The sequence below is a fragment of the Aptenodytes patagonicus genome, chromosome 1, assembly GCF_965638725.1.
Source record: "Aptenodytes patagonicus chromosome 1, bAptPat1.pri.cur, whole genome shotgun sequence".
In the NCBI taxonomy this organism is placed as follows: domain Eukaryota; kingdom Metazoa; phylum Chordata; class Aves; order Sphenisciformes; family Spheniscidae; genus Aptenodytes; species Aptenodytes patagonicus.
In genome coordinates, this window is record NC_134949.1 from 144,580,014 (window position 1) to 144,595,940 (window position 15,927).

General features: G+C 40.4%; 1 protein-coding gene across 2 annotated transcripts in view; it reads right to left on the minus strand.

Moving 5' to 3' along the window:
* Positions 1–15,927, minus strand: part of SHROOM2 (shroom family member 2) — a 134,769-nt gene that overhangs the window by 69,654 nt on the left and 49,188 nt on the right. For both annotated transcript variants that reach the window (XM_076357804.1, XM_076357796.1), the window contains exon 2: positions 11,403–11,554. In XM_076357804.1, the coding sequence (XP_076213919.1) occupies positions 11,403–11,554 (152 nt within the window). The remainder of the gene's footprint in view (positions 1–11,402; positions 11,555–15,927) is intronic.

A 15,927-nucleotide genomic window follows, 5' to 3' on the forward strand; every position in this document is an offset into this window, starting at 1 on the left:
CTTTTGCCAAAAATACAAAGACGCAAAACGGTTAAAAACCTGAACGCTCAATACACATTTGGGATGCTTTTGTCTAGACTGACCTTCCTGCATCATTAAAAAAAAAAAAAAAAAATAAAAAAAAAAAAAAAAAATATATATATATAAAACCACATTTAATTTAGGAATGCTTACCCAAAAGAGACTGTGTGTGTTCTAAAGCAGAAATCTCTAAATGATATACATATTTTTGAAATCCCTTTTAAGTCATTTAATGAAAATAATAGCCACAAGAGAGCGCTACCAGCAAAGGATTCAACTACGGGGAAAACTACAGACTTGAAGCTGTTCAGAATAAAAGACAAATAAAAATGCATCTGTTGCGGTCAGGCAGTCTTATTTGCACATTTAAAAAAAGTCCTCAGACATTTAATTGCTATAGCTGTGATCTTCAGAAGTCAGGGGAGATTCTGGGTGTCTCCATTTTTGAACGTGGACTTTGAGTCGTTCATTGCTGTTTCTCTTTGTTTTCAAAGGGAGATTACTCAGCAGTTTGGGGATTTTAGGCACCTTTAAAATGACTCACTCTAACTGAGACACCTCAACAGGTTGTTTTCTGATATCACTATATTTTTTCGGAACGTTTGCAACTCACTAAAACTCAATGCAATGAGCTAAAACATCAAAACTGTGTTTGTGGCTTTGCTGTTTGGTTTTGGTCTCTATGCACTGAGCATCCGAATACCTTGTACTCCCTTCCTACTTACCTTTCCAAGAAAAGTGCTGACAAATTCTAACAACAGCAACAACAAAGCCTATTCTTCTGGAAGCAGCAAGTGGCACTGCAGTATTTTTTTCCATGCAAAACAGGAGGAGTTCCTGTTTTTGCATTTTCAGCTTCTAGTATCTTATCGTAAAAGGAAGTGACTCCCAAAAAGTATCCCTAAAAAAGAACTGACCTAAAATCTGAAAACAAAAAAATAAAAATATAGCCATGTGCTTAACTTATGGACTTCTGGGGGGAGGGAGTAGCTCTAAAAGATAGAAAAGAAGTAAGAAAAGCAATCTATCAATATTCAGATGTCTTAGAATGGCAAATCGAACCAGTATTTTGACAGACAAGTCAAAAGTTCTTGACAGAGGTCTATGATATAGGGATCTGTCCAAATCCCTAAAATTTTAGCATATCCTACCTCAAATGCCTATTCTCACCTGCCAAAATTCACATAAAGATCTACACAATCACCTTTCACCTTGCTCTCAACCATAGCAAGACCTATAAAGTCTGCAGTATTGCTCTTTGCTTTCTCCTCCCACGCGTCGGGTAACCAGTTGGTCTGACCTTCCCTCTGCCAGTCACCCTGCCTCTGAAAACGGAGCAAACAGCAACACTGCACTACAGTCAACAGTGCCTCTTTTAAAAAAAGCCATGCTGAAAGGAGTATTCCTTTGTCACAGCACAGCAGAGTAGCTCCTTTCCTATCCCACGACCTAGTAAGTTGCATTTGACATAAAAAGAAACTAGAGAGACCTGCAAAATGCTCTGCTTCGGTCTGTGAAAACAAAGAAATGCAAATAAATTATCAAGTCTTAGTGCCCTTAAAGAGTTCAGTCATTAACTTGAGCAAATCAGGATTTCATCATCACAGTTCGCTCCAGTTTTCCTTGTACCTCAGCCCAACTGTACAGGCTTGAGCAGGATGGAACAGCAATTTCATTTATAAATAAGATAGGCACTGTCAACAATGAGGTACTAAGTTGTATGAGGTATGACATCATCAATATTCCTGCCTGCTAAATTCACAATAGACTACCGTAATAAAGCCTTCATATTCTGGAACTGTTTTTCCTCGCTCTGCCTTGGGGAACTAGACAGGCACATCTGTATGTCTGAGATAAAAGTGTTGATCTTAGGATTTATGGTATATTATATAAGCTACGTAAATACTTTTTCTCATCCTTATTTTGTGCACATTCCACACCTTTTGATTGCTAGATAGCATTAAACACCTGATGTCATTCTCTTACCTCAAATTTTTGCCATGATTTATCAGAATTCCTCTAAAGATAATAAAACATTTTTTTAATGAGTATTTATCATCTGGAAGCATCCAAAATGCTTCACATATTGAAAAAACAGCTATAAACGCTGGTTCCAGCAGGGTTTACTTTCAATTATCATGCTACGTAAGTAAAGTGTTAAAGAAATTAACCTCTAACATAAATACAAAAAAGGCTTCATTCACCAGTAACACTGAAGAAAAACGCAGCCTCTGACAGGGCAAACGCTAACAGCAGCAGTAGGAGTCAAAATACACTGGGGGTTTTAGGCTGGATTAGGATCAGGAGCGAGGAACAGGAAGCAGAGCAGCCTTTGGACACGCTCCCCGCCACCACCTTTGCCCAGGACGGAGTTAGCAAGCACAGCAGCACGCAGCTGCCTACACCGGCCCAACTTGCTGCCTTCAGCAAGAAGGAACTTGCTGCGTCCTTGGAGCACGCGGCCGTGGAAACCCTTGCATTGCTTGTGGCCAGACACAACGGGTGCTGGATTTGCCTCCCAGCCGCTTACCGCAATGAGCTTACCATTCAATAACCGTCCAAACGAATTGAGTTTCCTCAGAAACCACATTCCAAATACCAACTGGTGTTTCTACACAGGTGTGGTGCATTCCCACACTGATTTCAGCTGTGATTTACCTAACCACGTCCAAGGTGACCCAAAAATGGGAGTGGGGAAAGAGAGTTCCTCCAGTCCCAGGGCCTTTCAGGAAACAGCCCAGCCTTAGTTTGTCTCATTCCTGGTTAAAACACTGTAGCCACATGATGCAAATTACTGAGCCTCCACAAAGAACAACGCCACGAGCTGAGAGGCTTAAAGTTTTATTTGGGAAAGCTATTTTGTTCTGACATGTCCTATGCCAGATGAGATTTTGAAGACATTGCCATCCCCAAGAGCGCTTTCTTCCCCATCAGGTGCCACCACCCCTGGTTCAGCTGTCCACCTGCCGGCAAGGCTGCTCCGTGAGCCACACCAAAGCACTGACTCCAATTTCAATTGCAACCCAGCAGAAATTTCCCCAAACCTCGGCTTTTGTCACTCCGTCCTTCCTCTGCACTCAGCATGAAGCTAGACTAAAAGCATAAGGGCCGTAGAACTCAGCAGTATGGTAGCTGTGTCTCTGTGCCAGCCTTTGTTTTGCCAGGTGATCCAGTATTATGCAGATTCAGCAGCAATGACCATAAAATAATGGATTTCTTGTGTAAGAGATAAGATGCAAATTTTTTCAGTTATTCATTAACTAAAGCTGCAACACACTTGCATTCCTGCCCTTCTTTTAAGTGTTCATATTCCTGGAGTTAAGGGTTGGATTCAAAAATTATTTTAAAACCTTTTATGATCTTTTCAAGTTGGAAGGTGTTACATGTAGTTACTTGACCAAGCAGTGCATAAAATCTCTGCGCTCAACATGGTAGGCTACTTGACACTGAAACATTTAAGAAGCGTCCAAATTCTCAATCTCATCAGTCATTTAATCTTCAGGAGGTGAAATATGTAACCTAAAATAAAAGTACCACAAGGAGAACTGCAACACACTGAAACAGGACTATTATTACTACTCTCCTGAAGTTGTACATATGCATGTCAAAGTTCTTGACTAGTGTTTAAAAAAACCCAATGCCCTTAAGTGCTTAAAAGCAACCCCAAACAATTGAATATTTCAAAATGCATACAACATATACAGAAGCATTCCTTCCAAATGCAAGGAGGATTCCTGACATAAAAACATTATTTATTTGGTATTTAATGGATGGGGCTACAATTCTGTTTCAGTCAGGAGTCTGCAGCAATCTACAGTATTATCAAACATACTTCTGTGTGTGCATGAGAAAGTACTATGTGAAATGAGTAAGTCTTCAGACCCCCAAATTTTAGAAGGCTCACCTGTTTCCCCCTCTCACCCAAGGGGCTACATATTACAGTTTCCACCACCTACATTTAAATTCACCAGTGGAAAACAGTTTCAAGAATAAATCCAATGTTCCGCCTCGGTAAAAAGTTCTGGTTAAATCCTGTAAACACTTGTATACTTTTTCATCTTAAGTCATGTGAGTGCTCTCACTAAATTGGGTGAGACTACTCATGCTCAAAATTAACCATTTCGACAAGTGCTTGCAGGACTGAAGGAAAAAAAAAAACCCACAACCCTAAAAACCAATCATGACTCACAGGTTGTTACCGTCTGATGCATATTCCGTTCCACAAAAAAGCAACATTGCCCAATTTTGGCAATTACTTCACAAAACTGAATATCATTGCCACAAATAACCTTTTGAAAAAGCATATTCAAATTATAAAGGATTCCTTTTACCCACAAAGAAATGTCTATGCCCTTCCTAGTACTCCAAACATTGCCCTAACGGAGTTGACTTGGTAAAACACAGTGACATCTGTTATGTTTTTGGCTTTCTGTTATTCAAGCTTTACAGGCTGGATTTTTTAGATTTATAAAGAAATAAATTATGAAAGTCGCCACAACATAAAAACACGTCAGTCACAACATTCATGTCAAGAGACTCCTTACAGTTGCACAAAACAAACATGCAAAAACATGAGACAATAATTTGCTCTTTGAAACCAGGGACAATACACGACCAATTGGAGAAACTGAAGCTTATATTCACCTCAAGCGTCCATTAGTGTGTCACTAACAGCATGAATCAAATCATGTTAACGCAACTAAGAGATGGGTGAGGTGGGCAGAAAATTAAGAAATAAAAGTGCTTTTTAGATGTACACCCCACCAAAAAGACAGCTGGCACGGGGAACATCTGAACACCTGGGTGGTATTGCTAGGGTCATGGTGAAGGGAACACAGATTCACACTTGTTTCCGTGTTGGTTAAGTGACCGCACTGACAGTTAGGCAACCAGGGGAAATGGTCCCCATCAGGGCCCTACCAAGGTATAATTTTGTTGAAAATATAAGATGAAAGTGTGCACTCCTCCTTTTGTCGTGTCCATTCCTTCCATCAGTAGCGCAGGATCACACAACTGAAGGAGGAGGAGGAGCACAGTGGAGGCCTGGCCAGCCCCGGGTTTGGCCGTGGAGAAGGCAGGGGGCATGCCTAAGCGGAGGGGGAGCTCCATGCCAGCCAGCCTCCTCTGTGGACCTCCACCGAGCATGCACATACAGAGTGGCTTATTTGGCAGTTGCTCTATTAACCACTCCTTCACAGAGAGATCTTGCTGGGATTGCTAGGCACTCCTTAAAACACAGGACATCCACCCCAAGGGCTCCTGAACCAGGCCTGCAGGTGCTGTGCAATTTGCACGACACGTTATGTTTGTGCTTATCTGGTTCCTGCCATCCCCCCGCGAGCCATGGCAGCTCACCGGTAGCACCAAAGGACAGAAATAGAGGCCCTGCCCTGGTGATGCCCTGTCACACATCCCGACACACATGGCTTGCTCCTCCTTCCATCACAAGACCCAGGAAGGGTCTACCCAGCAGGGGCTGGTAGACATCCTATCGTGCTGGTTTTGGCTGGGGTAGAGTTAATTTTCTTCATAGCAGCTAGTTTGAGGCTATGTTTTGGATGTGTGCTGAAAACAGTGTTGATAACACAGGGATGTTTTAGTTACTGCTGAGCAGTACTTACACAGAGTCAAGGCCTTTTCTGCTTCTCACCCCACCCCACCAGCGAGCAGGCTGGGGGTGCACAAGAAGCTGGGAGGGGACACAGCTGGGACAGCTGACCCCAACTGACCAAAGGGATATTCCATACCATATGACGTCGTGCTCAGCATATAAAGCTGGGGGAAGAAGAAGGAAGGGGGGGACATTCAGAGTGATGGTGTTTGTCTCCCCAAGTAACCATTATGCGTGATAGAGCCCTGCTTTCCTGGAGATGGCTGAACACCTGCCTGCCGATGGGAAGTAGTGAATGAATTCCTTATTTTGCTTTGCTTGTGTGCGTGGCTTTTGCTTTACCTATTAAACTGTTCTTGTCTTAACCCACAAGTTTTTTTACTTTTACTCTTCTGATTCTCTCCCCCATCCCACCGGGGTGGGGGGGGAACAAATGAGCAGCTGTGTGGTGCTTAGTTGCCAGCTGGGGTTAAACCATGACACCTATCTGGCACACATTTAAAACTGGCCATCCTGCTTTGTGCAGAAGAGTGGGCCTACAGCAACGCACTGACCCGTTTCTCAGTGAATTTGCGAAATGGGAATTTAACAGCCCAGCCCTTCCACCAACTGCAGCCACACAGAAATGTTCAAGCCTTGAACTCGAAAGCTGTGTGCATCTGTTACAAATACCCACTCACAAAGTGTGTATACCAAAGATCTGCACAGGCGTATGCTGTTCCACGCCCATGTCAATTCCAAGAAACATGGGTAGAGAGGGGCTATCACACCTGCCGCCTTCTTACAGCAATGGCATGTGCATACAGAAACAGCCCTGGAAAGCCCAACTGCAGTTTCCTACCTATTTCCAAAGTCTGGCTGAAAATACAGGCATTAAAACAAAAATAAAATCTGTTCTTGGTCAGTCAAGGCTAAGGTCAATCTTCAAAAAGGAAGAATTATGGCTACTGGGCAAGAAGAGAGAAATCACTGCTATTTGTTCTGTCGTAACAAACCCTAGTTCCAGAAGCAATGGAATAAAATTTAATGGCAAAAGAGATTTTACTCCCACTCAACAGTGGTTCTCCACAAATGCATTTGGTTTATTGAGCAATACTTAACCATAACCGTGGACTAAATATGTGTAATACTTGCTTAAAATCTGAAAAACTACATGTATTTTTCTACTTGTTTCCTATACTATGTTGATATCTACAAAACCAGAACTATCAAGTGGCCAAACACAGGTAAGAGGCAGAATTCACAGTCCTCCGTCTGTATCTTGTAATTGTACAGAAAACACAAATCCCTCATCTTCCCAAGTCATCTCACAAATAGATATTGCAAAGTTTGACAGTACTCCTGCAGTCACAAGGAGCTACGAAGTGCACAGCTAGCTGCTCCACAAGTCAAAAACAGGTAAGACTAGATCCCTTTGGTAAGTTACACAAAACCCACTACAGAAAGGTCATTGGTGGTGTTGAGCATGTTTCTGCTCAGAACATGACAAAGTTTCAGTGATCTCCCATCTGAACGCTGTAAATGACCGCCAGATTTTTATTCCTGGATTTCTGTTCAGGTCTCTGAGACAGTACTGTACAATCTCAGAGTCTTTGGGACATTAATTAAAAACTCTCCTTCTGCTGTGCTTCAATTAAATGGCTGTCTGTCTTCATGAAGTGCCATGCAAATAAAGATTACCCTAACTTCCCATGTCTAGGTGTCTATAGTTCACGTATCATGACATTCACTTCCCTTATTAGGATTTTGCACAGTAAATTTCAGCATTCAGACTACGCTTCTGATGGCAAGTGTGTTTGCTCTCACTGTCCTTCCCTCTCCTGTAACAAGGGACTCCTCAGCATTACAAAAACAGCTTGCACTTTCGCCACATAAAGGCACCAAAATGAAATGCTATATAAAGAAAAAGAAAACACGCCCGCTCGCATGTGTATGCAATGTGGCCAGAACTACTCCAGAACTTTAAGGCTGGTTCTCAGGCATTGGCAGTACCTGCAGAGCTGGTCAAGTTAAACTGAGAAGTCCAGCTTCCCGTCACCAGCAGACCCTGAGGAAAAGTCGTCCATGGCTACTCCCTCCCTTGCCCACCTGTTTCCACTGCCACTAATAGACGACTCAAGCAGCCAACAGGACAACCACACATAACTTCTTAGGGTGGCTCCCAAAGGCCATATAATCCCACCTTCCTTTTAACGTTGATAAACCACAAATGGAAGTGTTACCTATGTGTCAATTTTTAACAGTTTAATGTGTCTCATGAATTCATAGTGAAAAATTATTCCAAACTTTCATGGACTTGTGGTATACACTTATGTCTAGCATGTGCAAAGGAATGGAGATTATATTTAATAACTAGAAGGGAATTTAAGTTAGAAGCATATGCAGAACTGTTAGATTACACAGAATATGGTAACCACCTCAGTAGCAACACTCGGAACAATTTTACATGTGTATATATAGACATGCACACATCTTTTCCAAAAAAAGAGAAATTCACATACAATTCTTGTAAGAAATGTCCTAAGCACACTTTCCTTTCCATTCTCCTAAGAAAGGAATCTACTCAAGAAACGACTCAATACTACACTGAAGAACTATCAGTTCTATTAACAATTAAGATGTGTTGTTTTGACAAATCCACTTGAGAAAACAACATAAAGCCTCCCGAGTCCTCTTTTAATCCAAGACCAAAAGTACAATGCACTTGTTCAACCATCAATATATGTAAACTACTTAAAGATCATATTTGTTGCTGAGCCAGTTGCACAGTCCTGATTTGGTTTAGACCACAACTATGCAACGTTTCCAAAAAATACAGCAAAGCGTGTATGCTGATAGCAAGCACATTTATGCTGAGTATTTGGTACTGCAGGCACTTTTAGAGACCAATGTCATTTTCCCTATGCAAGTCAAGCATCAGATTCTTTAAAAATATTGGGTAAAAATAATTCTGTGGAAGCAGCTACCACTGCTGAACAACAGCAGTGCCTCGAGAAACTTTTGCCACAGTCACAAGTTAATTATTGTGAATGAAACACGTTACTCACTATGGCAAAACTTTTTCACTTGGTCTTGGCTGTAGGTACATTAGACTTCTAAACCAAAAATAGCATGCCCTACAGCTTCCCAGGTACAGAGATAGTTAGACCAATGTAAGATCAGGATGTGGCATTACTGCATGAAGGAGTGACCCGTACGGATGACTTTCACCTGGACACGCTTCTCAGCGGTGATAAATAAAACCTGGTTTTTCTGGATTAATTCTACTGATATTAATAGGAAGGAAGTTCTCTACTTTCCAGAAGAATTCTGTTAAAAAGTAATTTTTCCACACCATGATAGTTTTTTAAAAAGTTGGCTTTTTACTTCTGGATCAGTCTAGAAACAGATACCACAAACAACCCTAAGGAAAAAAGTTTTAACCACAAAATCTAGATCTTGGCTTCCCAAGCTAACTCTCACAGATAGCAAGGACAGCCATGATTAAAACAAAGATTCTTTTAACCTTCAGAACTGGGTTGTTGAACTTCAAACCATTTATCTATTTTGCGCTTCAGATTATCACACTGACACCCACAGGAAATAAAAATGTTAAATCAATGCTATAGAGAAGCATCACAGTGCTAGACAAAGGACACAGGGCAAGCAGACAAAAAGATGCTATGATGACTTGCAGATCAATACTTCATCTTGTATGTAACTCAATGAAAGGGAATTGGGGGACTATTCCCAGTCTCCCCAGAGAACAGTAAGGGTGGATCTAAAGAAGACTGAAATAGTCTTAAAATGCTAAGGCAGCCATTTCAAGATTGCTGTAATTAATTAAAGTGCAGACTGCCTCTGAAAGTGGTGGTCCTATCCAGCTGAAAACCTACTTCCCAAGTAATTTTGCAGTCAGATCAGTTCCCTGATCCAATTTAATCCAGACCTGTAGGAGTGCTCATACAGAGACTAAACAACTGGTTTGCTTAAAGACAGGACTGTTTAAAGCACTCATAAAAATTCAGCCTAAGATTTAGGGCAAACAGAACAAAACAATACTGTTGTTCAAGCTATAACTTCTGGAAGAAAGCATGCAACAAGGCTTTTATAAAAACCTGCATCATTTGAACTTCCAACAGGAAAAGAAAAGCTATTTCAGCACACAGACAGCAGTGCATGAGAACAAGTTGGCCAAGAATAAAATGAGACTGGGTGTTAAAAGGTTTCTGACCGTCAAAGGACTGATGTCCTAAGGCAACTTTCCAAGAGAAAGAGCAAAGTTGAAAAAACACAGACAAAAACCCTAGCTAATTTCATTCAGTAAGTTTTATGAAATTTTATCTAATATTGTGCAGGCTTGACAATGACCCAAAAGGTTCTTGCCTCTTTTGGGAGCTATGTAAATCTTAAATTCATGAAGACAAAAATGTTTTCCCTAACGACAGCCACTATTTCAGCCTCTTGGCTACAACAGCGAGGTTACGTTTGCCCATTGCACATGTGCTAGGGAAGGAAAAAGAGGAGGGATAAGAAAGGACTGACGAAAATCCATCAGCTTTGCACCAAACTGCACACAGGCATGCATAGCAATGGGGCTCTGTTGCCTGCAGAGAATGGCCGCAAATCCCCAGCAGCAAACCAGTGCTTGATTAGCTGTATGAAAGTTCTCCAAAATCACATGCATGGAGTGAAGTACTTGTGAATGACAAGAATGGCATAGCTCTGTCTCTTATGAGGGCATTTCAGCATCAAACTTTCTGCCATTTCCAAAGACAGATCAGAATTCACAGATTCTGAGCAAGCTACTGTCATAAAACTGAAAAGCACCAAGAAAGAGGGAATCTTTCCACTTGGTCTGAAGCTTTTTTTTATTAAGACTTGCTGTGTTGGCAGATTCTTCAATGTCTATAAAACTTCTCAGCCCTGAAGTTCTCCCTTTCTGTGACAGCAACAGCTGATGTAACCTCTGCTAGCAAAAGTGCTTTTACTGGAATAGCCAGTGCACGTTGAAACTGCTGAACATCAACATGATTTATAATAGTTGTGAATGCATTTTATTTTGCATTTATTAGCTTTAGTGCTACAAAAATTTTGGGAGAGCTTCCGAAGTAGCTATTGGTGAGGATATAAGCTATCACCTGTGAAAGAGATTCAGGTTCCCATAATTCCTTCTGTCAAAAACACCTTCTTAAACCAAAGGTGAAAAGCATGCTTTTGTACCTCTCTTACCTATCAGTGCTATTTCACAAAAGATAGTCCTCAGTTAAGACAGCCTCCAACAGTGGTTATATTTACAGACTGAATCATCACACCTGTCAAACCCCAATTCTCAGCATTTTCAGTGTTGCAACAAAATTCTTTTTTGATTCTAACAGACACCCAAAATTCTCTCATGAAAGACTGGTTGGTATAATTTGATAAAAGTAATTAATTAGAAAGTTCTGATTCATCAGAGTAGGAAATTAATGAGAAAGATTTTGTTGTTCAAGTTTCCTGGTTTGAATTTTTTTCAGAAGGTACAAGATCTAACCTACTTTAACATCTTTTCATTTTTGTCAAAATTATTTTATGAAACTTATTTTTAATTCAAGTTAGTAAAAAAAGTGTGAACTTAAAAGTCGTAAGTGAAAATGACAAAAAAAAAGTTTCCATACCACGGTCTGTTTAATATGCACATTAATAACACTGAATGAACGTCATTATCTTGCCAAGTCTTGGCAAATTTAGTTGCCCAGTAGCTTATAGCCTGGAACACATTTGGTTTTCCAGCTGAACGACACAAGCTTACCTTTTTACTACAAGCTTCAGTGTCTTGTGTGAACCTTTCACCAGACAGATTGCTTCTTGTCGGAAACCAGAGAGGCCCACATCATTGATGCCAACGATTTCATCCCCAGCCAGTAACTTGTCCACAGCTGCAGCTTTGCTCCCATCTTCAATCTGCAGAAAAAGCATATCAAATGGTAGAATCATTCAGGTTGCACAGTGACACCTTTAAAATAAGTTAATGAGCTTTCAATATCAGCTTCATACAATACAGTAATTAAGTGGTTAAAATGACTTAAAAAAATGCATTTAAAAATGCTATAAAGAGAGTAATGATATGGAGACAATCAGAACAGGAAAGAAATGGAAGGGGGGAAACCTGAGAAAACCAGAAAGCTCGATGGAAATTTGGGAGTCAAAAGCATCTGTGATCTTGAGCTCCGTTCAATACAGGACAGGTAATCATACCTGCAAATAGAGCTTTTGGCAGGAATCTTAACATCTGGTTCTCTAGAGAAGGTAACCAATAATATTAACCATCTAGTCAATAATGTTAACCACAGAGTCAACTCCAAAAATACGGCATGCTATGAAACCCCAAAATATGGCATAACAAGCTGGTCTGGAAAATAAAGTGATTTTCATCAGGCACATAACATTTAGGAAAATATCTGAGAATTTACAGTCCATACAGCTAACTAATAGCTCTGGCTAGAAGAAGAGATGATGGTCTGAGATCCAAGGAAGAAAAAAACAGCATGTCACACTACTGAAGAACACAGCAAGGGAAATTCATCGGGAGATTATTTTGCTGCCACAGACATCTCTTGCATGCACTGAATTTTTACACAACTATTCATAACATATGGCAAAACACTCACAAGATAAATTAAAGAGTCAGTTTTTGGCAATTCCCACCCCGATGAAGGAAACAAACCCATTACCAGTTACCCATTTTTAAAATTTAAAACAAATCCCTAAAGCTCGATCAGCCAGACTAGCAAGTACCAACAGTTTGAACTGATTTCAAATATAGCTGTAGGTGCTGAACACTTTGCAATTCAGGCCCTCGGCTTTCTCAGTTTACTCCCATCTCCTTTGCTGTTGACGCAGCCTCCAGCTTCTCAGTTGCTTGGGCTCATGATCTATGCACTTAATTTTATTCCTCCCTCACTTGCTCACAATCCATATTCCACCTCATCTTGTAGATTTGACACTTTGTCTTCAAAGCAAAGACTTTCATTTATGTCTTCATTATATTGTGCCTTGACTACAGTATCTCTGAGTCCCACATTATTAAATGCCAGTGAACCTACAAAGAAGCAATCCTTGTAATTGCCCCAACTGCAGAAAGCGTCATGAAGAACTTCCATCTTCTGAGGCACCAAAGTCAATCAACGACGAGATAAATCCAGAGGAAGCTTAATTTCATGAATTCTAAAGCTCACAGTACAGGTTTTAGGGACACTCCAGCAACCAAAGTATAAATTAAATAACCTAATAAAATAAAGCAATTATCTCTTGATGAAAGTACATTAGGATGATCTCATACACCCCAGCAATCTCATTGCAGGCACATAAAAGCTCTCTTTATGTAAGTGTAGGATAAATGTTCTTAAAAATCTTCAGACCTGTAAATCTAAGCCAAAAAGAATGCCATATAAAATGCTTAGTCTTATACCCCATTCTGAAATGCTCATTATTAATACTAATGAAACATTTCCAGAACTTCTTATCTTAATAAAAACAGAGATAATTAAAGACAGAGCAAGTTTATACATCCTCATACATCTCGTTCTCAAGCTATGACCTGCCTCTGACCTTCTTGCATATCCTCTGAACATCAAGAATTTACCAGAATACCGAATTATCGCTGCAAATCTTCAGTAAAGTTTAAAACAAGGGAGCAGCAGTGGAAATCACTTACATGCAAGGAAAGATTTCAGTTCAGGGATGTCAAGTATGGAGTGGCTGCCATATGAGGGACCCTGAAGTCAGGCAGAGTTGAATAAGAAAAGAGGCAGCTGGGGACTCATGAATCAAAAGCCTCCTAACAGGCAATTGCGAGTCTTCCAAGCGTTCAGATGCATTTCTGGGTTACTACTAAATAAACTGCGTTTGGAGGCCTGAAGCCCAGTAGGTCAGAAAAGCAGCACGAAAATGTTAATGAAAGTCAGAGTTGAATCACTAGAATTGTAGGGAGAAGGTCAAACAGAGGTTAAAAAAAAAAAAGAGGGTAAATATCTTGTAGGAGGACACATTTTAAACTCCAAAATGTAGATGCCAACCAGTTGCGACCCTTATGCCCTGAGCAAGGTACCAACCAAATGACAAGAGGTGAGAAGCCCCTGGGCCATGCCACCTGGGCCTGAAGACCTCAACAGGGTCTTTTTTTGTCTTTAAAAAGAAAAAAGGCAAAAATTCGTCTCCTAGGGTTTCAATGAATGTTCATTGTTCTCAGTAAGTGTGTTTGTTTTTTCTTCAGGCTGGCAATGCACTGACGGCAGGGAGTATTCAGTTACCCCCTCTGAGTTTTTATTTCAGCAGGGAGACTACACATTCCACACAGTGCAAGCTTTCCAAAGAGACTTTGGCTGTCCAAAACAACATTAATCAAAAAAACCTCAAAAAAATATTTTAAAAATCAAAACCTAAGCACAAAGCTGAAGCCATCCTCATGAAAACTAGAAGTGGCTTTCTTTAATACCTTGCCTCCAGATCAGCTGCAGCTAGGGAGAATAAAAACTACACATCCATTCACAGTAAACTTCTCCCCGCGCTGAACAAATTTAAACATAAACCTTTCGTACTCAGATCCCCGAATGCTTGCACGAATGAAATTCTACTTGACAATGCACTTTTAAGTGGAAATGGGAAAGTTAGCTAGACAGGAAAAAAACAATTTCTTCTGTTGCACTAGAAGTCCTTTAGTCATAGTGACTCAAAAAAAAAAGCATTAGGCTTTGCACACATCTGAAGAAACACAGCCAAAGAAAATCCATGAGGAAAAGACCTCTTCAAAAATACCGCCCTACTAACCTGCCTCCTCCGCTCAAACTTGAACAACGCCATTCATTCCAGCTTCTCCTTCAGGTTTTCTCTTTTTCTGTTTACTAGTCTTACCGTTTATTGTTTTTATTTATTCACCCATTGATAAACTTTCCATCTCATCAGACCTTCACTAGACCTGTAAATCCCAACCAAAATACGTAAACATTTTAGAACTAGCAACTGCACTTGAAAATTTCACAACTATTTTTCATGCCTCAAACATGAATGTATTTCAGTCATCCATCTACAGAGTTAACTATGCTATGATGTGTTCAGGATTTAAGTCCATATTATTCATCTAACTAACATCCAATTTCTTTCTGAATTTCAGGTGCCCAGAAAATCTAAGTCAATAGCTGAAAATAAAGCCTTGAAAATGCAGAGGGAGGTGTTAAGATGAAGTCTTTCAAGAACAGTCAACAAGAAGAGATCTGCCTCAGTCACTGTCAGCAGGCAGGAGCGACTGGACGTAACCCTGAACAACCCCTCTGCTCAGCCTGGAGTACTTGCAGGAACTGAACACCCATAAAGTATACATCTTAACATTTTTATAGCAATAGCAGGAAACAAGAGACACATACAAGAAAAACAATCAACACCTTATTTTCTTATAAATAACAGACATAAGCATTCAAAAACCAGGTATAATTACACTGCCTGCCCTGGATGAGTAGAGTTCTAGAAATGCCCTCAAACCACGCTTTTGATATGTATTAAAAAAATCATACCCCTCTTACTATGCTAAGTTAACAAGAGTAAACACCATGACTTCCTATTCTTAGCAGGGATGTTGATATCGCTACCAAAAAAAGTGTTTTCAAAAGGAGATGAAAAGGATGTTTGTTGACGAAAAGCATCTGTTTAAGACAGCTTCCAACTCTCACCCTGCTGTCTCCGATGACCTCCCTATAGCCAAGAGCAAAGGCAAACTTTGGGATCCATGCATCAGGGAGGATTGGAACCGCAGACTTCTGCCGTCATAACGGTATCTACATGAATTGTCGTATCTTCCCAAATTTATTTTTGCTTATAAAATATCATATCCACAAAACAGGAAGAGACACTGATACAAGATGCAGATGTAGATAATAGGAGAAAAAACAGTGACTGAAAAAACAACACACGTGTAACTCTGGTATGTGAAATTCTTCCTGTGAAAAGGAGAGAGCGCCTTGAAATGGGGGAAGAGCTGAGCCGTGAAGAAAAGTCTAACAGCTAAATACACAAACACATTTAAAGGACACTTACAAGTCTGCATTTCCACTGTTGGTAATACACACGAAAGGGAAAATAATGGCCTATATTTGCAGCTTTAAAATGCTGCAAGTGTTGATGGGGAGCACCACTGCTAGAATGTGACCCCTTCACTTCTGTGTTTATCAGGTCTGACGCTTTACTTAAAATACCCGCATTCCTCTATAGGCACCTGTATAAACAAGCAGGAGACAGGTTAGGGAAATGCCGTGTCACACGAGATCTAGTTTTGTTTACAATGA